Raw genomic sequence first — 26,437 nt, 5'->3', positions numbered from 1 at the left:
TTTGCGTGTGTGTCATACAAAAAACATTCCCTCAAACCTTCCTCTAGCGTGTTGTTCAGAATTTTCCATTTCTCTCTTGAGAGTACATACTATTCCTCGCATGTCATGCAATGCAAACTATATGACGCCGCACTACCAGTTAAATCGCAATGTCAACACGTGCCTCGAGGCACTTTGCACCGCAGCGAGTTTGCGGGAGGTTTTCGGCCGACCGTCTCCGCCCCCCGCCCCCCCTCACGCACGCCCCACCACGCCGGCCTTGATGTGCCGAGGGGAAATGACTGCCTTTGGGTCCCCTCTTTTAGGCTGCTTTTTGGGGAAACTTAAGCACCAATCCAGTAAGCACTAATGACAGGTAGTTAAAAAGTGCTAGGCGGGGTCTTGATGGACATGACCCCCATCATGACATAACGACTTTGCAAAAGCGTTGACCTCAGCGTTAATTCCATGCGTGCTGTACAATAACCACAGTTAAGACAGCAAGAGGGAATGGCTAGATGATACGCGCGCGGCAGTTAAATGTACACGTTCTGGTTGAGTAAATGTTACAACCCGAGTTTAATGACATCAACTTGTGAGCACGCACCGCAGTGATGCTGAAAGGGATGATTAAGGGGCCCGATCCCGTGACCGCAAAGTCCGCTTTTCATTACGCACAGAATAGACGCTTTGTTTTTTTCCCGCCTCATTTGACAAACCTAACAGAAAAACATATGTTTAAAACGTCTTAAAACAAAATCTCCATCCGCATGGCGCATGGGTTCCTTGAGACATTTCCGCTCATCCTGTTGTGATAGACATGCCTACCAGGGGGTGCTGCTGAGTGAGTTTCACTTGCGTACACATGCTAGAAAAAATGTTGTGGCCCCTTAAAAGGGGAATGGTAAAACAAATGTATTCCATGAGGGTCTTTGCATTGGCTGGCGTTCTGGCCATAATTAGTAAATAAATAAAAGGGAAATATTAACCTAGCGACCATCGTAGTAGTTGTATATAGAATCACAGCCTCCTTACCCGACGCCGTCGTCGTGTCCTTGCAGGTAGTCATTGATGCAGTTGACCAGGTAGCTAAAGAGTCGTCCGTAGATAGCTTTGGCCAGTTGGTCCCTGTACTGCTGGGCCATCTCCACCGTGTGACGTCGAGTGATCACATCACCTGACACGGAAGGCAGCGCCTCTTTAAAATGTGGCTGACGACACTACGGTATTACGCGCCTCATGTTAAAGGAGGCCTATAAACGGTACGCATGCACAGACCAAATGGCGTACCTTTGAAGTACTGAATATCGGAGGTGAGGGCGCTGCTTAAGTCACTCCAACACACCTGCAGCATTCCAGCCACTGTGGATGCAGAACGCACGAGGAAAGAAATGTATAAGTGCAGTCGAAACTCGCTTCACAAACCGAAGGTCTCTGGAAAGTAAATTCGTAGATTTGTTTCGATATATTGTAATGGTTGAACATATTTGCTGAAAAGGTGCAAAGACTGAAACTACTAGTATATAGTAGCTTACTCACTTGGAGAGAACTGTGCTCCACTCACTTCAACATAGTTCCTTGAACTGGAGATGCCGGCAAAGCAATACCACTAAACTAAAGCATAGTTCTGAAGATTTGTCAGAAAACCGATTTGTTTGTATAAAGTATAAGACTTCCTCCAAGGTACCACAGGTCCATCCTGTTGGGTATTTGCAACACCCCAAAGCAAGCGGACTGTAACATCAAGAACGGAAAATAAATCCCTCATCTGCACATTTATCATTTTTTATTCGGATCTGCACTTTGTTTCTAAAGAACGAGATGGTATACTTTTCTGCACATGTGGGGGTGGCATGTAGTCAGATGTATTGTTGGCATACTCTTGGCATAGCACTACCAATGACACTGAAGTCCAATGGTGCTGCAATTAATGGCTGCGTTTGAACAATTAGTCCCCTGGTATTGCGGATGGAAGCATGATCGAAGGAACTGCATGCCACGATAATTATGGACTACTTCAAAGACTGGCCACAGCGACAGCCGTGATAATAATCGGATCTCGATGTGCCAAAATACTAAAAAGTATTTCATGACATACATGTAATGTTAGGACTTTAATCTTGAAAATAGTCCGTTTTTATCTCTAAAACATGACTTTTAAATAAAAATTCCTTTCCATTTTCTTTCGTAAAAATATACTATAATGCCTGTCAATTACACTTTTTTTTCCTCAAAAATATTAAACTATTTATTTTGAAAATATAAAACTTTTTTTTTCAAAAATGCACAACTTTATGCCCATAAGATTATGAGTTTTTTTCCCCTCGGAAAATAAGCCTATTCTTGTAAGGTTACAACTCTCTTTTACAAAATATTTGACATCACATTTTTAAAATGTACACATTTTTATCCATTACTACTACTTGTATAATACTACTTATATAATATCTATTACAATCTATTATCTTTAATTCGGACTTTTTATTTGGAAAACCTTTTTCTCCCCCAAAAAATCCAATTTTATTCCGTATACGATAATGACTTCATTCTTGTTTTTAGGGTGGGCAGAATACTACTTCTTGAGAAACAAAAACAAAACCAAAAAAAATATCAGCTAATTTCAATTGAATACCTAATGCACTCTGAGATCATTTTAATCGGTAAAGACGAGCGTGACTGGAGATAGCGCTGAGCGCGTGTGACATCGTGATGACATCATATAAGCCTGGCACTTGCTAAATCGATCAGCAGCAGGAAGAATCATGAGGGGATTTCTCAGCAGAGCCCAAAGTAAAGAAAACAGTGGCAATGCGCCAGAATTGCTTTGTTGACCTCATGTCTTCCCCTGACATCAGCCCGCTTACCCGCTCAGGCCGTGATGTCATTTGCTGGTTACTGACCTCTCTCAAGCAGCTGCAGGTCAGAAGGGAAGGCGCTATCAGCGTCCGTCAGCGCAGTGAAACGCAGATCCCCAATATGGAGCGCGGCGGCGAGCAGCGTGAACACGGAATCCACGTCCTGGAGAGTTAAGTATTTCTTTAGGTGATACTTGGCGTGAAACGTTTTGAGAACCACCGCAGCTCAATTCCGATTTTTTCATGTCAATGTGAACCGTACAGTTCCGATTATTTCATATCCGACCCAGGCCTCATTCATACGCGGATATAAATCGGATATTAATCCGACGCGAGTGCAGTATAGGTGCTCACGGGGTGAGGCGACAAACGTTTGAAAAACAGACACGGAATATCCTAACTATGATGTGGCGCACAACAAAAAATGAGTTTGACACCTTATTTAAAATAAATCAAGGTAAACTTTACACCATATGCTGAATAGCGAACCAGGGGGGGGGGAAAAAACAACTATATTTCTTGTATTGGAGCTCATTGAGACACGTATTTGACAGTAAACAGTCAGTTGCACTGTATATTAATGTCCTGTTTTTGCAAGTGATAAGACATTACTTTTGAAAGACCGCCTTCAGCATAAAGCTCATGTTTATCAATAACCTCGACAGGAAATGGCTTCAAAATGTGGAGCCAGTCGATACCTGCTTGCTGAAGCCCACAGCTTGAAAGGCTTGCTTAACAGCGGCGAGACGCTCCCTGCTCTCCGCAGACGCCGCCGCGGCCGCAAGAGGGTTCCCCCCCGGAAGTCCTCCGTTAAGATACCTGCACAAAGAATAATTAAGATGCATTGAAAGTTGCCAGAAACGCTCTTGTTTGGGATCATTATGACAACACACCTGTGAGCCAAGAGGTTATTGAGGTAAAGTGCACTCTTCTCCTCAGGGGACAGACCCTCCGCCATCAGGTAGAAGATGTTGAAGCTGTGTTGCTGAAGAGGACACTGGACCACACGAGACTTCTCCAGCATGTACGTGGACACACGCGCTACAACATCAAGTCACATTCACATGAATGACAATTTCTTTTAGTGCATTCGAGGTGTGAGACAAAGACGATCATATTCTCATTGTTTAAAATAACTGGTAGGAAAGTAGGCATGTTTCGCTGTAAATATGAGCTTTCACTTCCCTCTGCTGGAGTTTCACGCCATTGCGCACAAAACTATAAACAGTAGGCGACTGACTGAGCGGGTTTCTTTGCTGCATTTAGAACTTTTTTTTTGTTGAAAACATATTTCCATTACATACAGAAAAAAAATAATATTACTACCGCCAAAACTATTGCTCTACTAGCAAAATAATAAGAAGAATAATAACTGTTTTAAAGTTTGTATTGTAAAAATTAAGCGGTAGTATTGGATCTCATTAGATCGGGTCTGGTAAGGGTAAAATGTATGAATGAATGAATAAATGAAATAAATAACGGATATAAATACATGCAAATTTAATATACATTTTTTAAATAAATAAACCACACGATGGTCATTTATCCGGAATGCAACTACGTGTATGCCGTAAACAAAAAGAGGGATGAAATTAAATCAGGTGGGGTTTTAAAAGTAGTATGAATGACCTCTGAGCAGCGTCGTCCTCTTCTCACAGTACTGGATGGTCAACAGCTTGATAAAGCGGCTGGAGTTGCTATTCTTCTCCGTCTTTGCGTGCCCAAAAGCCTCCAGAATACAATTCGCCTGCATCATTCAAAATGCAAGATTAGATTAGAAGTGCATGCTTCGCCGTGTTTTACTTCCTACCGCCAGGTGTCAGTGTGCATCTATATAGTGGATAGATAGCCAAGCACAGTTTGGCGTAGTATGCCGAATTGGCCCTAGATGATAAGGGAGCACACTGACCCAGATATGGCCGGCCGCATGAGGATGACTTCATCACGGAACATAGCGCTTGTTCTCACGAGCTACACGCAGCCGGGAGACGGAGAGGCGAGAGCCGAGCAGGATTTAAGAGCGGCAAATACGTCATGACACCGCTACCAAAGGGAATTAATGACTACAAAACTCACATACACTGGCCCCCCTGGATTGAAATGGAGATTTTTGGTCAAGATTTCTGTGAATGAAATCTTCCATCCTCAGCCTAAATACACACTCAAACAATGTTCCTCCGCTCCTGTTGCTGTTGTTTTGTTCCAAACAAGTACCCCTATCAATGAAATTCTGTGCATTCCAGTCAAATTATGTTTCTGTTTGTTGTGGTAGCCCGTGATGACCTGACGTGAGCCTCTCGCCAGATCCGAACGTACGTGGTTCATTCTGGATTCCAGTGCGAAGCCTTTGGGGCGGGATCTGACTGTCAGGTGTCGTACGATGTGCTTACAGGCCTCCGTTTTCCCTGAACCACTTTCACCACTACAAAAAAAAAACACAAAGGAAGACAATGAGAGATAGAATTTTAATGTCTATTCTTTAAGTCGTGTGATGTTTAGTAAATCATCATTTATACATTTGTATTGCTGTCAATATTAAAAAAAAACTTCCCATACGAAAATAATGGGAAAACTGTTGGATCATAAAACATTTATTAACTGCATAGGCAACATTTTAATATTTGTAACTGTCACACAAGTGTAAAAATTGTTTAACCACTCTTTGTATGATAAAAACACTCAAAACCTTTAAAGGCAATTGACACAATTGACTTGTTATGCAAAGGTAGTGTTGAAAATGCGCCTCCTGTGTTTCATCTCCCATTCTGGTCAAGACAATCACAAACGCTTAAGAAGAATGTAACACGACCTCTCGTCCTGTAGACTTTTATAATTGACATAATTAATGCCACCACACTGCAGTTGTACAGCCGGGTTCACGACCCTTGTCCTGCATGCTTCTCCTCCTGTCCTTGTCCTGTTCTATCTCGTCCTGTCCTTCCCTCACAGGGTGTCGCACGACAGCCCCATGCAACACTCATATTTAATATTTCATTGTTGTAGATAATGAATGTTTACAATTAGTGGTTTGTCTTTTGGCTTTGTTTCTCGCTGCCTTCTAGAAACGTTGTTCTGTTCGACTGATCAAGTCTGATTCTCAATAAACCTCAATTATAATACCACAGCGGAAGCGTAAAAACTCCGGCATAAAAGGGATAGAGATTTTCCATTCTGCTTGACCTAACAGCCGAACAGGACAAAACAATGAATTAAAAAAACCACCATCCTACACCTTGTACAGCGCCTGCTTATGTCATACCCTGCTCCAGTGGTCAGCACAGCCCGCGTAAAGTCGCTGCCGTGGCGCATCCTCTGCTCGAGGCCTGCCGTACGACATAAGGTGCTGCCGCAGTCCATGTCACTACACATTCATGCACAGCAGCAGCAGATGGCTGCAGAAGGTCATAAGACCTCCCTAATGACAGCAGTGCGCCGCTCGCTTTGTCAGTGTGTATTTCCTGCACCGAGTTCAGCTGAGTGTGAGGTCCAAAAGGTCTTATCCCGGGTCTATTCTTTGACCAGATTTTAGACTTCAAGGGCATTTGGTTAGTGAGCTGGCCTCGGGGATTATTTATGACTGTTGATTGAATGTCTGTAAACATGGAAGCAGTGTGCAGGGCCAGGTTCTTGGGAGCACCGATTGCAGTTTCGAGTCTTGGGGGAGGGGGGATATTTTGGCTCATCGCTTTGGACTGGATTGTAGATGATGGATCGAGCCTTAAGGTTCAGTTTATATTGGTTTCTGGTAGTGGGTAAGAAAAAAGGACTCAGGACTCGGCGAGGGCGTCTCAGCAGCGCTCGGGCAGTAAACTGGCACCAGACCCGACAGTTAATGCCCAATGTTAGCATTTTCGTGTCCACAGCAGGTTTGCAACCTGCTATCACCTTCATACTCTGAAATCTGAAAAAAAAAAACCCTCATATTGGTACATCCCTAATTGTAAGTCAAATTACATGCTATCTGACTGGAGCGATGTCACGCTAATCCCACTGTCGATGTAGCTCTCGGCATCCCACCTTCGCAGCCTACGCTGGAAACGCAATCCTGATCAGGATTTTCCCCTCCGTACCGTCACAAACCAAATTAAACTGGCAGATTTTAAACAACCAAATGTGATTGCCTCAAGAACTGGGAAACAAGAAAAGACAGACCACCGACCACATTAATCTTAAAAGAAATCTCTATTGGCTCAGAGTGCTCTTTTCACATTAACCCGAGATATATCCGGAATGACTGTCACCGTTTTGGACTGAACACGCATCTCCTATCTTTTTGAAAAATGACAAACCAAAAACACGAATCTCCTATTTGGTGTTGTGAAAAAGAACTCAGCTGAGCAAGAAGTGAGAAAAAGAGAGTGCAAAAGGCAGGACAAGAAAGGTCAATGTCCTTGCATGTATGTCTGTGTGTGTGTGTGTGTGTGTGTGTGTGTGTGTGCAAGTGTGTGTGCATAGAGAGAGATGGATAGCCTGTGGCCAGGGTGCATTAACTCACTGCCAGATTGGTTACAACTCAGCAGGAATGCTACCGGGGAGCTGCAGCGAAGCGTAATTGCAATGAAGGAGCTGCCGCCGCCAGGCCAAGTACAAAGACGCTCCAAACACACAATCATCAGTGTGCGAACACTGAACAGACCCGCAGCTATTTATCTCTCGGGGGGGGGGGGGGGTTGTTTAACAGGTGTTGAAACAGAATGAGCGGACTTTATTATCTTTTTTTTTTTTTTTTTTTGCAATTATTTCACTCTGCTGACTTTTTTCCTCAGTGTAAACTAGGGCGGTTCGTGTCGGGACACGTACCTCAGGATGAAACATTGTGGTCGTCTCTCCTGCAGCATCATGTGGTACGCTCTCTCTGCCGAGGAGAAGATGTGAGGGGGCAAAGAGGAGCACAGGCGCCCTGTGGAGCTCAGGTACAACTGGCTCACCTGAGAGAGACAAAACAGACACAATCCATTGTGGCACTCTTTTTAATCAGGTTCTGGACTCTTATTCCACACTTTGTTTCTGGTGCAAGCAGGCTGCAGTCCACCAGAAGTGAGAGGGTGACAGACAGCGAGCAGACCGCAGATATTGTGACATATGTCCTTCGAGCGCCTCCCAGAGGGACGGGAGCTTGGCAGGAGAAGATGTCTCCTCCGATCAAGTCCAAATCCTCCGAAAGTGCCATTTGGAATAACGTGCCGCGCTCATTGTGTAATTTACTGAGAGTGGCATTTGTTCAAAATTCAGTTTCGGGCCCTGCACGTGGCTCCACCCTTGGATTTCTTGATGCACAGTCAGCCTTATGCTTGTGCTTTGATGACAGGAAGAATGCATTATTAATCAACCACAAAGTCCATTTCACATGTTTATGTCTCTCTATTAGACAGCCGACATCCATTATTGTGTTACTTTTAATGTGCGCTGCAAGGACTATCCCACGGAAAAGCATGTTTACAGTTTAGGACAAATTCAAGGACAACTTTAAATATCCGCCTCATTAAAATGTCATTTTTGGAATTTTGGGGAAACAGCACAGGAGAGCGTCTAATGGTCTTTCCTGTAAGTCTGATAACGTTGAGGTCTGTTAAAAGCTTACCAAAGTGGAGTAGATGGGCAGCGCTTTGTTTGGGTTGACCAGCAAAAGAATGTGTCCGATGTAAGTCTGCAACCGAGCCAAACAAACAAAATTCATGTCAGTGTGACGTGCATATGTCAATATGCACCCTTCCTACACAATGTATACTTACATTTGGAAAAATATATCACTATTGGAACCTTTTAAAGTGAGGCCTTACACTCTGCTCTCTAGCAAAGAGTCCCAACGGAGCTTTGAAAGCTGCAAGAGCGTATTGGCCCTGCTGGTTCAAGGTCGATGACCCGAACATGTTACGTCTTTACGAGGTTTACCAGTGTGTCCGAGAGGGTGAACAACTTTCAATCCAGTAGTCGAGCCGTCGAGCTACTGTTAATGACGGTCGTCCCCAGCAGCTCTGCTGAGCGACGGGGTGGTTAGCGCTCCGTTGGCAGCAGGTGAAAGAACCCTCATCAAAATGTCATCTCCGACCACCCTGCTGGGAGCATATGGGGCGCTCGCCATCTTTGTCCTCACGCCATCACTGTCCCATTTTCTTTTAATCAAGGCAATTGTTGGGTAGGATACATTTAAAATAGGCATAGAACTTCTTTATTTCAATTTCTCATCCAATGGGAATGTACTGAACAACACAGACGTGCATAGTTAGAAGAAAAACACATCACAAGTGATATATATTACTGTACATTTTAAGAAGGCTTGCAACACTTCTTGGATTTTTCATTACTGGTTACGCCACGTTCGCACTGTCACTTGTTAGTTTGTGGAAGACAAAAACGAGCCTACAGGAACAGGAAGTAATACACACATGCGATACGGAAAACGTAAGTTGGACAATTTGGAAATTATTTGGCAAACGTGAGTTGGAGGTCAAACTGTCAACTGTTATCATATGACTGGTTATGTTATTTCTTGTTTCTTTAGCTTCTTGCTTGAGTGATAATGTTTTAAAACAAATAAATTAAGCGCACCTGTGAAATGCCTTATTATGCCCTCCTCAGTGGTCACTTAAGACTGTTAAAAAGAGTGTTTTTACAATTATTAATATTACAGTGGTTAACTTATTTTACACTTGTTTAAGTATGTTAAAGTTGTATTTAAAAAAAAAAAAAAAAAAAAAAAGTCTTTACGGTTACGATAGTTTGACCCTGCAATGGACTAATTATATTTCCATGATTTCCTAAGGGAAAAATAATTTGACCCTGGAACGGGCTAATTAATGTCCTTTATTTCCTTTGGGGAAAAAATGTTTTAAATAAAAGATTGGCAAAGTGGAACAGACTGGCAGTTTATTCATATACATTATAATTTATACAACTGTGTATATTACTGTATGTATTATATTATATTAGAATGTAATCACTACTCTGTATTAAATACAAAATAAAGAAAACAGCTGCATCAGCTGGATCTGGTCCTGCATTGCTCCAATTTATTAAAAACAACAGGTCACATGGATCAGATGTCAGCCTCATTTCGAAAGGCAAATCAGCATTTGGAATCGGAGGCTGAGCGGACTGTGTTTGCTTGACACACTCGCATCACAAAGTGCGAGCGTGTCCTTTTGTCCCTGAAGGTGCAATTACACTCAATTGCAGCAAGCGTGCTGTGACATCGCCGTGATTGCAGCATTTTACCCAGCATAGTCATTTTCTCTTCACACTCATTAGATGTCATTGCTCCTTTCTATTGTGTACCCCCCGCCCCCTGTTGCGGACCACCTTGTCACCCATATGGAGCGCCACAATAAAACACATTCAGTGTGTGCCATGTCGGTCCGAGTTTTGCTTCATAGAGAAGACGAGGAAATAGCGTGTATTTAAAATGGGCGCAATTGTGAAAGATGAAGGCAATTTAGCGCTGAATGTAACCACAGAATTTTTTTTTCATTGTCACAAGTTTAGGTTGCGTGTTTTATTGCTCCCTAATAGCAGTGACAGACAGCGGTGTGGTCAAAAAGCCACAAAGGTACGTGGTCTTTAAACCTGAAAACCCCGTCGACAAAGTGCCCATTTTATTAGGTACACCCGCCGAAACCAAAGTCAAGACTTACATATATTTGGTTGTTGCCAAAACGCTTCTGCATTTCATAGAGCAAACTGCTGTCGGTCAGCTCGCTGAGGGACGCCAGGTCGTCGTTGGGCGCCGGAGGCATCAGCTTCACCTGAGGAGGGAAACACACAACTGCAATATCAATAATTATTTTTCTTAGAGCGTCTCTATATCGCAGGTTAGGTCTGGAACATATCCTCCAGCAAAACGGCACCGCAATTCTAATAGATCTTATGTCCCAATTCATGAATCGCTATGTCAGGGTATATGTCTGGACCACAACACAAACCTGGCATCTGTAAAGCTGAAGTTCATGAAAGTTCAGAAAGTGCTTCTGTATGTGCATTGCCCATACATCCGTTTACTTTATAGAGTTTGTCCTCAGGAGCCTATTCCAGATGACTTTGGGCAAGAGGCGGGGTACTCCCTGGACTGGTTGGCAGCCAATTGTAGGGCACATGCAGACAAACAACCATTAGACTTACCTTTACACCTGTGGACAATTTAAAAGTTTCCATTGATATTTTTGGAATGTGGGAGGAAGCCAGAATACCTGGAGGAAACCCACGCAAGGACGGGTGACCTAACCCGGGATTCAAACCAAGGACCTCTCGACATGCTAACCACTACGCCACAGTGCTGCCCGTACGTATGTTGTATGCTTTGAAACCAATACAAAAACAAGCAACATTTGAAATCTTTAAAGTAAACGCCTTACTCCTAATAATATAGATTCAACTCTTGGATCGGCTCATATTAGCTCAGAGTAGACTGCAGGTGTCCGAAAGCAAATTACCTGTTCCAATTTGGTTGTTCCTGAGACAAAAGGGCCATCCAGGATGTTTTCCAGTGAAGGCTGCCGGCTGGGCGTCCCACCCGCCTCTCGGAACATGGCCCACTTCTCTAGGAGGCTGTCCCGTTTAGCCATGGGGAGGCCCAGAGGGTTCCTGTCAGGTTTATTAAAGTTGTGATTGCCACAATTAAAAGCGGGGCAGGAGGCAGATGAAGGCGTATTTCCTATTTAACCTACAGGTTTTTGACAGGGGTGTTGAGGTCATGTGCTCCGCCGTCACAGCGTTGGGACGTGGAGAGCAGAGGGCCACAGGGGTCCTTCAGCTTCTGCAGCCAGCTTGCCTCTCCATTCAGGAGCAAGTCCGCTATGTGCTCTGATGCGGCAATGTCTGAGGACATTGGAGCCAAAATCAAAATCAAGAAGCATTCAGAATGCGAGCGGTGAAGAATGGGACCCTAGTAGTCCTCCCGGGAGTGTACGTAAGTTGCTAAGTGTAGCGGACGGCGAAGAATCAGGAGCGGAGTTATTGTGTACATTTCTGCCAGTATGCAGCGTCTGTGAATCTCTTTGAGGCGGGACAGGCTCTTTCTTGCGGGCCGCGTGGCGCTGACTTATTACACTTTCGCGTTTTTATGGCAAGGCATCAAACTTTGCTGCCATAATCCGCCCACACCCCATTATATGAAAACCCCAATTACAGGGGGTCCTCAGTTCACGACGATCCCGGCATACGACATGTCGAGGTTACGACCGACGAGCTCCGTAATATTACGTCGTCACGCAGCAAAAGAAGCAACGTTCAGCTACTGATGTACTAACTGTTTTGCATTTTAATGTTTCATATTTACGGCCAAGAAGGGTTTTTCATTCAAATATTTACTGCAATTATGACGCTGCAAACACTGCGCAAATTATGATTAGTATTATGATTATTACTCTAATTACTATTCAAGAAGGCTAGTGATAGACAAAGATAGGGGGCAAATTTGGCGTATTTTTAAGTATTGAAAAAGCCTTAAAAGTGGCAGGAGACTAATAATGATAAAATGATAAAAAAAAGAAAATAAATAAAAGAAAAAAAGAATCTCTCCCACTAACTCCTATATTTCAACATGTTATGGACTGCGAAATTCGAGTGCCCTGAAGTCGAACTATTTTACACTCAAGCACCACTTAGGGGGTTATTGGACATGGAGGCTTCATTTCAGCTGACGACCCCCCTGACTCTCATCACTTACTTCCGTACCTCATAAAGAAGCTGAAGAAAGGATGTCGGGCTCTAACGGAGAAAGATGGGGAGGGGGATCGTGGAAGTCTCTGAGGGCTTGTCTCATGCGTGTTGTGAGCCCACAAGCTAGAGAGGGCAGCTATTGATTTTGGCCAGACTGATGCGGGCCCACACAAAAATGGCCACGGGCAAACGCTGTATTTGCTTTTACACTGCGGGAAGTTTAGAGGTGAGACGTGAACATTTGAAATGTAAACGTATATTCATTCATATTGGAAAAATCACACGCGGTTACGTGCACATTATAACACAATTCTTAAATAAATCAAGTCACGTCTGATTGATTAGCGCTAACATCCAACGTAAACATTGTGCGTAAGTGAAAACAGACGTGTGCAAGGTGTCGGTGAGATTTTTTCCACTGGAAGACTCATTATCTCTTGTAAATACACACAGATGTGCTCACAAGATTATGAAGCAGGATCTTTTTGTGCCTGTTTAATATGATTGTCAAAGCCAAGCATTGGCTCAGGTGGTTCAGTCATTCCTGCTGTTTGCTTCACTCCGCCTCTTGAAGCTGCACGATGTGTGAATACGGACTGCACTTTATACGTGTATGCAAATGTGTGTTACCTGAGGGCTTGTCTTGGTTGCAGTTCAACAGTGTGGGGTTGGCGCCATGCCTCAGGAGTTGACTAACGATGCTCGCCTGTAAGGGATGGAGGAAACGCTCTCTTGTGATACATCTTCTTTTTAAAACAGCAAGAAATGCCATATTTCATACTGGAGTGCACCTGAATAAATGGACGTATGCATTTCCTCATAAAGTGGCCAGGGGGCTTTGTGTACTCAATTGCACAATGGGGGAGGCGTCTAGTAATATTATTAGCATTTATTTGTCCAAACTAGGGCTAAGTGTTTTTACAAAAAAATAAATAAATAATAAATAAATTAATCTGATTTCTACTTTTTCCACTTTAGCTTACAGAAAAAGCAAAGGACAGTGACATTTTTCAATACAACCTTTTTTACTTTATTTTAGGGCTGCAACTAACTTTTGCTTATTTGTTCGAATAATTGAGGAGTTTTATTTATTTATTTTTTTTTTAAATATTTTCTTTTATTCAAACAAAGCACATTCGTTCAAGTTGACTGCAGAAAATGAACAAACATAAATTGATTGTGATTCAGTGACTGGTTTGGTCCATAAGTAAGAAAAGAGGCAAAAATGTTTTCCAGTCAAATCAAATGTCTTATTTTGATGGAACAGAACTATAATCAGTCTGCTTTTATGGAAGACGACCGAAATCTGGACAATTTGCAGTTAATGCCTCTAAACAATAAATCAATAATCAAAATTTGATAATGGATTAGTTGTTGATTACTTGTTTGTTGTACCCGTATTTGTACTTCCACAAAAAAATAGAAATACATTCTTCTTATTTATGTATTTATTTATTACACATAATAAGTCTTTCCGCTTGGAAAAATGCCCCTTTAGTCAAAATATGCATGTGAACGTGATCCTTAATAAATTAACATGTTAAATGGAAACTGCATGGCTTGGCTGATCCATATGCAAGCGTAAGAGTCATGGGAAGCGTGTTTGGCACCGTTCAGCAAAAACGAGGTTGGAAAAGTCGCTAAATAACGGATCCAAATCGCCAAGTTGACAAAAACGACCCTGCTTTTGAAAACAAGCTCCTCTCGGTTAACAAGCATCTTGTTAGTGGAAGCGGTGCATCTCAACAAGGACACATTTTCAACTTCAAAAGCCGCAAAAACAAGAGTCCTGAAGAATAAACTTGAATTATTCCATAAAAAAAAAAAAATCAATGATAAGCCCTAGTACAAACACAACAAAATAAAAAAGATTCTATGTCAGTTATCTCCGCATACTGTAAGACCATCTTGAATTCTGCAAGGGAATTCATTACCTTCAACTAAGTGTGACTGGCGATAGAGAGTAGACGTGGCTGTCAGCTGTCAGCATAAGTGAACACTAACGGCCAGGAACTGAGGTAGTTTTTTTTGTTTTGTTTTTTTCTCTCCTTGAGGGATAACTGTGGCCTCTATTTGATGGAGACACCACATCTATTAAAGAAGGGGCCATTATTTGCAGCAGATTTGACTTGTGACACTTCTAATAAGAACCCCCCCCCCCCCCCCCCCCATGCCATAGTGAGCCATCACGTCAGAAGGGAAGAAACCCCCCCGTAACAGTGCTCATTCGTGAACACATTGATGTGACAGTGACTGTCACCTTTGACCTGCACTCTTCTTCTATCTGTCTTTCATTGTATCTTCATCTGTCACACTCCTTTTTTTCCTGTGTGTGGTGCACTCTTTATATGTGTTCATTCTCCCCGGAAAAGCAGCTACAGTACATCTCGTTTCGGGTGCGCGTGACTCTCATGACAGCACTGACGGATCTTACGACCTTCTTGCCATACGAGCGACGGCATCATGACGGCCATCTCTTCGACGCTGTACTAGAAAATACTGAAGTAGTGCAGTGCTGAAAAAACAATTGATTGTAGACTGTATGTGTGCCAGTGCCAACAGGGGTACCGGTTTTGATGATTGACTGGCATATTTCCATTAAAACGTAATTTATTTTTCATGTTAAGGGACCCTTTACCCTGAATCGTAGTCTGAAACCGCACGCAACCCCAAATCGGTGACTGTCAATCACGGCTGAAACTGACGTATGCCAATCATTCTTTTTGTAATGATCACAGTGTTTAATTTGGATTTTTATTTTCAAAAAGTCCCAGTTCGAATCAAATTGAGCACTAATAATTACTACAATGACAAAAATAAAAACATGAAATGATGAAAAAGAAGCTGCTGGTCAGAATGAGTGCACTGCACTGATTATTCATGTTGACTTACTTTAGCTTCTTGTTTTGCTTTTTCACTTGACTTGGTTTACTTTTTTTTTTTTTTTTCATCATAATTCCATGCAGCGGAGCAGAGCCAATTTGGTTCCTCCATTAACCTTTTCCAGTCAGATGCATCAAAATATTCATGAAAATTAATGGAAATAATCTTATCTTAAAGGGGACATATTGTGGAAAGTTGACTTTTTAATGGCTTGAATACAAATAGTTGCGTCTCTGGAGAGCCGACCCACCCATCAAGCGTAAAATTAAACAACTGCAATTCCACCCCACTGTTGCATAAGCAGGGTTAATTTAAATAATAACCTCCAGGACTGAGTTTCTTCGCTCATGACATGAACAGCTAGGTTGGGTGAAGAGCCAGAGCCACTTTCAAGTGTCTGAAACACTATCACACATGGGGTAACACTGACGCCGCTGCTACCATGTTAAAGCCAGAAGGTAAGCAGAGCTGCATTGAGTGTCGTTGGATGCACAGATTAGCAATGTAGGATTCTGATAAGCAGCGCATACTTGGATGTTTGGTGACGTTTGTTCCCTGTAGTGTTTGAAGTGGTGCCTCCATGAGCAAAAATGCTGTTATTGTCTTTAGGGGTTTTAGTTCCGCACCCACCCACAATCTGGGCTGCGCTGCGCTCCTTGAAAGTAAAAGCCACTGTAATCACTCAGCTCAGGCTGCCGCCGCGGTTCTCATGGGAATGAAAAACAGACTTCTCTAGTCCCTAAAAACTGTCCTTAAATATTAATAACCAATACAGCAGTAGAGGCAGCTTTTGTGTCATCTGTGGCACAAAAGAAAGTGACTCAGCACATTCACTGTGGCAGCTGCTTAAAAAATGAGTCCGGAACCTCTTCCACGAGCCGCACACTGTCAGCTGTGCTCCCAGCCTATAAATACTGGCTTAGACGTCACTAACAGACTAAGATCTCAACCTTCCGGAGGACCCGCGAGGACAAGAAAAAAGGTCATCTGGACCCGGTGACCCCCGAAAAGAAGTCAATTTAATATGTGACAAAGGATCTTCCAAGAAATCAACTTTAAGATGAATCACATTGCTTCCTGTTCCAAAATCTCTCACATGCCTTACCATCATCAGAGAATACAATGAATTAATCCACACCCAGCAGAGCCATGATCTGAAACATTTCATTAAAAGGCATTTTTAATCCTCTCACATACTGTAAGAATTTGAAAACTCTTCCCCGGTGAGGTCAATGGCGCGCTCACTTATCTCAATAGCGGGACAGCGCATCTTAATTAGCTGCGGTAATAGGGTCATACGTCTTTTGAAAGGGTGAGAGTGTGGCGTGTGTGCAACATTGCGCAGGGGGGTCTTTGGGTTTAATGCTCCAGCTAGAGTTACGCTTGGCCGTCAGTGTTTCCAGGCAACTGTTTGCTATGATGGCCTCGCGTCAGCCAGACCTTCCATTCCGTCGGGCAGCAGCCGATTTACTCGACACGACCGCTACAGCCATGATGTCACGTGGGCCCGATAAAAGCGAATAGCGGCCGCTACATTTTCTGTTCACTCACCCGATGGCAAACAGATGTAAAAGTGGTGGCGATGGATTTCATTTAACTCGTCCTGAGTGGCCCAGATGCAAGGAAAAGAGTTATAAGGTCATACAGGTACATCTCAGTAAATTAGAAGAGTGTCAAAAAGCTTCATTTAGTTAGCTAGATCAATTCAAAAAGTGAAACTCATTTCAAAGATGCACTATACACAAACAGTTAAATATTTCAGCATTTTTAGAATACATGTTTGATTATAGCTTCTAGCAAACAAAAACACAAAATTCACCATCTCTAGAAGCTAAAAACACAATCAAGAACCAATGAAAATATGATTTAATGTAGAAATTAAGCATGAATTTGAGGAGAGAGACACCAATTGGGAAAAGCACTCTACGATTAATTGAAATGGGTTGTCTATTAAGTGTCTTTGAATGTGAATAAAAGCACTATACAAATTTGATTATCCTTATTGGCGTGGAGGCCACTATTTGATGAAACGAGATGTAGAACCCTGCGATTGGCTAACGACCAGTCCATGGTATGCCCCGCCTCTCGTCCCCCTTGAAAATGGATGGTCGTACTATACAAACTTTAAACATCTAAATCTATGGCCAGTTGCACGTTTGGAAGAAAATGTACCAATTTCCCTTTTGGCTATGCCAAGAATCTTGTGTTTGACTTTCACATCATGAAGGACGTGAACGTGCTTTTCGGCAAGATGAAGCGAAGGTTGGGAGTGATTCAAAATATGCACATCATTCTCTTTGTCAGCAGACAAGCCCAAAGCCCCGAAAATGCAATTATAAAAATCACGATGAGTGTGCAATACTGCAATGTAATTGGATTCTTCTACTCCCTAGCATCAGATCAAATCAGCTTTCTGCCATGTTTTTGCTCAAATGTCCTCTGCTTCTTTAAGAGAGACGACTAAAGAGCTAATCGAAACGGCAATCTCGAATCCATACGCCATGCAGCTGAGGATCAATGGAGGCAAAAGGAGCAGTTTATCAGAAAGTGTGCAGAGTGACTGCAGGCCAGTTCATCACAGGAACGATCCATCAATACTTTACTCCAGTGACATTGCATCAATTGAGCTTTGCACAGTAAGGAATCTCATATGAAAGTCCAGATATATATATATCTTTTTTTTCCTTTTACCTGTCCATATTTAGCAGCCAGGTGGAGAGGTGTCCAAAGGTTGTGGGCTACGGGATGAGGATCGGCCCCGTTGTCTAACAGCACAGCCGCCGCGTCCCGATAGCCGCTGGCGCACGCGATGTGAAGCTTTTGAAACACAGACGGGGTTTAATGACAGATCCAAACCAACCGAAAGAAGTAGACCCGAATCACGAAGGAGACTTACCAAGGTGACCCCGTCGTCATTGGGCTGATTGAGGTCTGCCCCTGCGGCTACAAGCTGCCGGATGTCGGATAGCATCGTGTCGGGTCTCTGGGTCCGCATGCTATGCATCAAAGACACATCCACGCCTGTCAAACAAACACAAAAAAAACACACAAACAAGAAATGGTTGAATCTTCATATTCTTCAAAAAACAATGGACTTGATTGAAGTTGTTGCGGGAACAAGGACTGATTGACAAACAATCAGTCTTGGTTTGACTTGGCCAAACCAGAGTCTTGGTACAGGTAACAAATAGGGTTATCTTTGCTAACATATTAGCACTGCAAGGTTGTCCGTTTCACATCGTGACAGTTTAGCAGAAAATGCAGAAAAAAAGTTACGTACTACTTGGGGTCCTCGGTCCTCAGTTACGCAACCCGAACTTGAAAATAATTCAGAATGCGATATTGATATTGATATAAAAATATATGTATTTTTACTAATTACTGTGTATAACTTGATTTACAAGTATACGCCATAGACGTATTGTACATGGCCAATTCTTTCCCCCGACGAATGTGGGAAAAGGCAATGAAGCAAAGTTTCCATAGCAACGTCGGCCCAGCATGCCATGTGTTGCATGGTGGCTGCAGTGGTGGTGGGGGTACGAGGAGGGGGGGGGGAGAAGACTGCAGGAGGGATGCGAACACTTCAGGGCCTGCCGAACAAAAGCAGAGTGAAGTAGCCATAAATGACTGTAAATGGCTATGACTCATTGCTGAGACATTATATTTTGTGTGCAAGTGTGTGCGTGCGTGTAGGCTGCTCTTAGCTTAGGACTTGAAGGGTTTGTGGTCTTGTGCAGCTTCATGGTAGGACTACGGAGGATGATTACATGCTGTACGTTTCTAACCACATTTAGCCCCAAGGGCAAACGTACTACAAAAAAGACTGCATTCAAATTCTTAAAACGCTACCCAAGGCTGTCTATCAATCCTAATCTCGATCCCCCCATAAAGTGCAATGTCTGCCTCTCACGCATTTAATCATGAGTCCAGTTTTGGCCAGTACACTTTTTACGATTTTTGTGCTCAAGGGCCATATTAGATGTTTTTTACACCCACAGATGGGGCCGGTTAGTCATACGTGACAAAACAATTAATGAATAAATTGTTTGTAAAACCATATTTTTTAAAAATCAAATTCTCAGATCAAAATTTGAATTGTTCTAAAAATGTATTAACTAATTATTTAATAAAATAGAGACATTAAAATATATATGTAAACTTCTTTACTCCTTTCTATTTTATTATTTACAAATAACTACTATTTTTTTAGATCAAGGAATAAAAACAAATACAAAATGAATAAATATATATTTACCTAACCAATTTGGGGAGAGAAAAAAAACAAAAACAAAGAAAAATGATGCAATGAATCTTTGGCCATTCAAAAATGACTTAATAATTATGCTAACTACGCTAATGAAATATTACAGGATAATGTTAATGCCCGGTGGGCCGTATGTGGCCCGTAGGCCATACATTGCCCACCCCTGCTTTTGACTCTCAAATGTATAAATGCGTTAGTGTCAAAACCGGTGAATGTTTACGAAACTAAAATGCAAATAAAAGCAGCAGGTGTCTTTACCGTTTTCCTCCAGGTGTTTTTGCAGAATATAGCGGCTCTCCGTTCCCTCGGACGCGTAGTCCAGAGGAACATTTCCGTCGACATCCTGCAGCAGAACGTTCACCCCAGCCTTCCGAGGAATAAGACATGAAAGAATTTAGCGGTTAATATTTGTCAAGAACAATTCCATTAAATTACAGTGGAACATTTACAGTTGAACACGTTCAATTAGCAATTCAAATGAAAACAAAATTTGACGAAATAGAAAGGAGACAAGCAGCTGCACTGCACCCATTGCTCGGTAAAATGTGTCGTTTCCAACAGTACATCATTTTTGGTGCGACAGCCAGCGCAGTAATGTCTCCGGTCGACACGAAATATAAATACTGAAAAAAAAAAAAACAGTGAAATGTTGGAGAAGCTGTTAATCCGCATTGTAGTGGCTTGGGTGAAAATGACTTTTTTTTAACAAACAAAAAAATAGTTACTCACTGCAGCTTTAATTTGAATGCCGAGTCTTTTATTGATTTTACTATAAAAGGCGGTGGACTTACTTTTTGCTCAATTAAGAATATTCATAAATGATGTTTGGGGGCGCGTTTACGACAGCGCTTCCCTTCACGTTACATCTTTATGATCTGTCATCTAGGATCGTGCTTTATTGTTTGTCCATCTTACATGTAAGAGTGTTTTGCTTCTTTTAACACTTGCAAAAAGTTCTGTGGACATGACAGTTCGACTTATTTTTATTATTTCCTAATGGAAAAATGTTAATGAAAAAATAAATAAATAAATAAATAAACAGGGTGCCCTGTGTTGAACCTTAACGGTTCAACAATATCTTCGTTTTCGCCTGAAACAAGAAGAGATCACAGAGCTAAGGATCTCATTAAAAATAAAGATCGAGGTTGAACGTTAGGTTCAGGCGGTGTGGGAAGATGAATGTGTGTTTGTGTTTACTCGACAAGGATCCCACTGGAGCGCTTTTCTAGCAGGTCCTCTCCTCGAGCGCCATTAATGACCCGCTATGTGTTTATGATAGATGTGTTTCTCTTTGTTTGTCTTCATTAGCTGTTAAAATACTGTGATATGCACACATGATGCAAAATGTGCTCATGCTCTTTTCGTGTTGAAGCAGTAAACGTAATATACATTGTCAGACGCTGGCACACGAATCGTTGCTTTGACTGGACCATAAAAGACAAGCGGAGGTAATTCTCGTCACTGGACCGGGTCTGATAAAGGGGATGACGGAGGTGGTGAAGGTCCCAAAGTGAAGACACTCATTGGACCTACGCAGCTAATAGAATTCTAGTGACCCGGCAGCAAAGAGATTTACGAGCGTGTCCACCGAGGAAAAGGCCTGAAAACCTCCTCGAAGCAAAAATCTGAATTGATTCATGCATCAGAGACTCGTTTCACAGAAAAATTAAATATCCCAGACAAACTGTTTTTGTCACAAGACCCCCCCAGAGATATCACTGATAAAGAAAGTTTAATGGCATCACTTTATCGTCAGACAACGGTTACGACGCTCACCGATCCGTGTCCGCCATTTTCGCTCACTTATGAGTGTAACAAAAGCAATTAAGGAATATTATTGAGGAAAAAGTCTCCAAGCTCTACCACTCTCCTAGTTCCTTATATGATTCAATATAAACTGACAATATGTCCCTTAGATTTGTGCTCGCCGCCCCAAATAAATAAAAAAAACAATCAACCTCCTCATAAAGCTGACTGCTCCTCTCGCCTGCCTTTTCTGCGCCTCTGAGCGTTTGTGGCACTCTGCGGGCTGTACGGCAAAACCCAGACCATTCACCTCCAGGCCCAGTATAAGTCCAAGTCTGACTGGATGGCGCAATCACTTGACACAATAGATACAGTGTATACTCCTAATGCCTGTAAGCCAACGGGTACGTAAACTTTCACATTTATATTGTGTGATTCAATTATTTTGGAATGAGCTGTGACAGTAAACAGCACAGCAGTGGTACAAACAAGATGAATACAGAACATGTAATGCAGCATTTTCTGAATGTTTTCACATTAAGGCCAAAATAAGAAATTGAACTCAGTATTTCATGTATTGCTATAATGTAAATATATACTGCACAGTACATGAACTAATGATATGAATTCCTTCCACCACAAATGAATGGAAACAGCTTTTTAATTTAACAAAGTTTAGTCCTGTAAACTCACATACATTCCAATTCAGGGCTTAATTTAACGTTTACGATCGGGGAACAGCAACCAATTGTCGACGAGGTAGACTTTCTTGATCGGAAGCTAAAAAAATAAATAATAAATAATCAATAAACACTGTTGTTTTGTTTTTTTACTACAAGGACATCCTCCATGAACCAGGTAGTCGAATACAATCCAACTGACAAATGGTTGCTGAAATGATTATTTTTCTAAGAGCAGATGTTTTTAATACAGTTCTTGTATTGGATCTCTTCAGCGTACACAGGTGTACCTAAGTTTGTATCCCAAAAGAGTAAGATGTGAAAAACGCCTCAACTCTCGGGAGTTACAGCGCCGCCACAAGGGTAATAGCCACGCTTTCATCATGGCACAAAGCGCCACGAGGCCGGTCGACGCGGATGGCGGCAGGGGAATCATGACAAGTGGCCCGTGGACGCTGAGGCATTAGTCATTTGTCTGCGCTCAAACGATAAGCCATGACGGATATAAATGAGTCGGCGTCGGCAAGCGGCCCTGCACACCGCCAGAGGTTAACAAGTTGACTCCTGACCCACTCTTGCTCACCTCCGCAATATAGCGTGCCTTGGTGGTTCAGGAAATGGACGTCACGCTTCTGTCTATTGGTTACTTATTTGGACAGCTTTTCTATTAAGAGTTAGCACCTCTGTTCGATAACGACTATTGTTATGTAAACACACCAGGAGGCACTATATTCATAGAAAAAAAAACTATAATGCACCATTTTTTCATTTTGTTTATCAAAATAAATGAATAGGGGACTTTTAAAATTTTGTAAAAATCATGAATCTTTTTTTTCAGCATCATACATCTCCTGCATGCACCCCATACAGGGATAATTAATAGACAAGTGCAATTCGGCAGCTTGGCATTGAAGTGCTGCCTCCATCATTGAAAATAATTACTAACAGTCTTTGTGGGGGATTACGTGTACTGCGCAGTTTTCACTGCGGGCGCAACATGTAACCAACTCCTAGCTCTGCGCTCGTCGTCATGGAAACCCCAGCCGTACCCAGTATTAGCCCAGCAGGAACGCATGAGACATCACCGTCCCCTCAACACAAGTTAATTTCAGCCATAACAGCTGTAGCTCTTGACCTTCGGATCGCAGATATGTTATTAAGATGCCTGGGAACTGCTTTAAATTGGTCTTCTTCTTAATGTTGTGTTTTATCTAACGTATAAATTAACACATACAACCTATCTGACTCGAATTATTAGTTGAGGTCGAAAGAATGCAAATGGTAGAGTCCCGTAGGTGTCATCCTAATATATTTTCCATGGACCAGGGAGAAGCCAGCTAACTGGGCAAAATGGGCAGACAAACCCTCCTGAATTAGCTCTCTTTGCCGTTTGAGTCATGATGGAACAGTCCACCGAGCCTTAGAAAGAAAAAAAAAGAAAAGAAAGAAAATGCTATTCTGTCATCCTACGTCATTATTTGACACCCAGGATGTATCCTGCTAACTTATGGACAGACTGCAACATGGACAAAACAAACATATATTGCACTCCACATTTAATTCAGTTATGAAGTAGCACGCTGCTTTGCCTATTAATAAGTTATCTAGCTGAACAGCTCATGAGGCTGACGTTATGTGTTGAATCACCAATGCAAATCTGGAGGATCCACTGGCTATGTCAGTGAACAACAACTGAATAAACAAGCGAAACAATTGTGTTACATAATATCACCCACCATGCGGCTGCAAGGTAAACTGAGCAACGTACGAAGCCGGGCTCAGAGAACAGCCGGGGGCTCGCTCTTAACCACAAACTTCAAACGACTGGCAAACGCAGACGTTCCAAATTCATCCGTCACAAGCGGGGAAAGTGGGTCAATTCCACTGGTGTTTTGGGAGGATGAGGATAAGAAATAACATTTTAGAAGAGAACATGTCCCCTGTGGATCACATGATAGCTCGGCTACATCTTGTAAAGGTTTAAAGGGGGAAGCTTAAATCAGAAAAAGCACTGTACCAATCCATGCTTTCTCTGAATTTTCAGTTACTCACCAGAACCAGAGCAGGAGCAAAGAATAGATGTGGGAATATTCTTGGAACCCGGTTGGGATGAGAGTGCTAACAACCATTTTGGAAAACGAAGAGGGGAAATGGAAAAATCTGTTCATCAGAAAAAGTCACACTGCTTCAATGTAGGAAGCAATGCTGAAGAAAAGGATGGGGAGGAGCAAAGAAGAATAGACACGGAGCAAGACACAATAGACAATTTCTTCCTGTGGCAATTAAACATAAGGTTGCTAATCGGGCTCGTCGAGTGAGGCCGTGATACCGCTTCTTATTAAAATGGAAACCCATCATATTCGGAGGAAAGCGGTGCAGATAAGGCAGCGGCTGCGTTTGGAGTGCAAAATAAACAAGCACATGAAAAAGATATTGCATCTGCATTGCAAATCTAGTTACTCTGCAGCTATTTTGCCACATTTAGATGGAAAGGCTCTTGGATTACCCGTTCAAAAAGCATCAGTAGGATCCTAACGTAATAACTTTCAGGACTACTGAAGTAACCAAGCAGCAGGTTTTGGATCAGCTTGATGCATTACTGTTGTAGGTATTTTTACCACTGTAAAGGTTCTCAGAATATCCCGTACTGTCCAATGACTAATGAATATTGTTCGCAACCCTGCCAAATTTGAATGATTAAAAACATTGCCAAGTATAGATAACGAGGCTTCAAAAATGATCAGCTCTTAAATGTGTGGGCATTTCCCTTGGATGCTACTTCGTCTAGTAAATTTCTTATGCCTATATATATATATATATATATATATATATATATATATATATATATATATATATATATATATATATATATATATATATATATACACATACATATATACATATATATACATCCCAACATGTTTGAGCCTTGAAAATATATCCGCTTAAAACCTCTGGTGGCTAGAATATAAAACGGAAACACTGAAAGACAGTTTAACGCTATATCGCCAAAATGTAGTCATTCTCAGTTTTCAGCAGTTATTATCAACAAACATCTATAATGTATTTAGAAACAAATCTCTGATTTCACTTTACAGTGTGTTTAACCGTGTCAGAGGCGCACATAAGGCAAATAGACTTTTTTTTTGTCCTTTTTGTGTTTTTTGTGGGGGGGAAAAAATATATCCTGAAAACACATTATGTGTATATTTAAATCAATTAATTTATTCAAGTAATACCCCCTATTCCCCCAATGTTCCCAAGAAAGACCCAACATATTTACGTCAAATAGATGGTAGGCATTAAGCAGAAGTGACGCATCCTGCAGGGAGTAGGCGTTGACAAGAGTCACCGCAGTGGGCATATCACCCATCATCAACATCGGAACCTCGACATTGCCACGCGCAGTCAATCGACACGGCCGAGCTGTGGAGGAATGTAGCTCCTTCGGCCCGATGACAAGCCTCTGCGGGTCTCATCAACACAGCATGACTGAGCTGAATGTCTTATTTGCCCTCCCCTGCAGATGGCCCTAGGCCCTAATCAGCGGCTCCCGTCAACACAGAGCAAAAATGTTCACCATAGAACCCGTGCAAACAACATTAGAACCCCTAACTCCATCAATCAGAATATACTGGAACGTTAGTTGAGCCATTAACTTTACATTGTCAAAGAAAGCAAGCCCTTTTCAATATTATAGATTAGGGGGAAGAAATATGAAATTAACCAAATTTGGACATCCTACAGTAACGATGTGAGACAGGAGCTGCTTTACACGATCTAGTCTGTGAGTTTGCTCTATACAGTCTCTCAACAACAAGTCTTTTTGTTTCCAAGTGTCACAACAACTACTATTTGAGGAAACACAGTATCCTGAGTTCATCAGCTTGTTTTGTCAAATACAGGAAAGCACATGCTCACCCAAAACCTCAAATCATTTATAACATGGGGAGGCTTCCAAACACAGAACTTGTATACCAATCAATTCCACAACAGAAGACAAATTGTAGCTTTCACGCTTGGATTGGCAGCGCTTGCCCATGCATGTTGTTACTGGGTGAGTGTCTGCTGAGGATTATAGAAGCGCATTCTCACGACTTGTTGGGTTTGGCATGCGCGTCGTGTGTCTCTCACCAGAAGCAAAAGCAGCACCACGTCGGCGTGGTCACACGCACATGCTACATGCAGCGCCGTCCACAGGTCTTCGTCCTGCAGGTTGACGTTCAGGCCTCGCTCCATCAGCAACTCCGCCGCCAGCACGTTGTCGTGGCGAGCGCACTGCGAAATGTTGGCAGGATATCGTTCTGACGCGCACGACAGAAGGAGTTCTCGATTCACGTGTGCTTGTCGCGCACTCTACACCTACACAAATG

At 42.3% G+C, this 26,437-nt stretch overlaps 1 protein-coding gene and 1 long non-coding RNA gene across 4 annotated transcripts in view; one reads left to right on the top strand and one right to left on the bottom strand.

Moving 5' to 3' along the window:
• myo16 (myosin XVI) overlaps positions 1-26,437 on the bottom strand; it is a 79,049-nt gene that overhangs the window by 36,992 nt on the left and 15,620 nt on the right. Inside the window, 17 exon segments of the mRNA XM_061791736.1 lie at positions 1,015-1,156; positions 1,270-1,341; positions 2,880-2,997; positions 3,533-3,653; positions 3,728-3,875; positions 4,464-4,581; positions 5,151-5,256; positions 7,635-7,762; positions 8,416-8,481; positions 10,466-10,576; positions 11,261-11,411; positions 11,495-11,645; positions 13,119-13,194; positions 18,063-18,188; positions 18,268-18,392; positions 19,897-20,005; positions 26,199-26,342. Coding sequence (XP_061647720.1) covers positions 1,015-1,156; positions 1,270-1,341; positions 2,880-2,997; positions 3,533-3,653; positions 3,728-3,875; positions 4,464-4,581; positions 5,151-5,256; positions 7,635-7,762; positions 8,416-8,481; positions 10,466-10,576; positions 11,261-11,411; positions 11,495-11,645; positions 13,119-13,194; positions 18,063-18,188; positions 18,268-18,392; positions 19,897-20,005; positions 26,199-26,342 — 2,012 coding nt within the window.
• LOC133486489 (uncharacterized) lies at positions 3,717-10,097 on the top strand. 3 transcript variants are annotated; one of them, XR_009791044.1, is made up of 4 exons: positions 3,717-3,858; positions 5,107-5,204; positions 7,601-7,747; positions 7,855-10,097. It is a non-coding gene; the product is annotated as an uncharacterized LOC133486489 (long non-coding RNA). The 3 variants fall into 3 exon arrangements; XR_009791043.1 differs by having other exon boundaries at positions 5,107-5,146; positions 7,855-10,096; XR_009791042.1 differs by lacking the exon at positions 5,107-5,204 and having other exon boundaries at positions 3,718-3,858; positions 7,855-10,096.

The sequence above is a fragment of the Phyllopteryx taeniolatus genome, chromosome 12, assembly GCF_024500385.1.
Source record: "Phyllopteryx taeniolatus isolate TA_2022b chromosome 12, UOR_Ptae_1.2, whole genome shotgun sequence".
NCBI classification, from domain to species: Eukaryota; Metazoa; Chordata; class Actinopteri; order Syngnathiformes; family Syngnathidae; genus Phyllopteryx; species Phyllopteryx taeniolatus.
The sequence above is the reverse complement of the archived record's forward strand: the minus strand, read 5'-3'. Positions and strand labels throughout refer to the sequence as shown.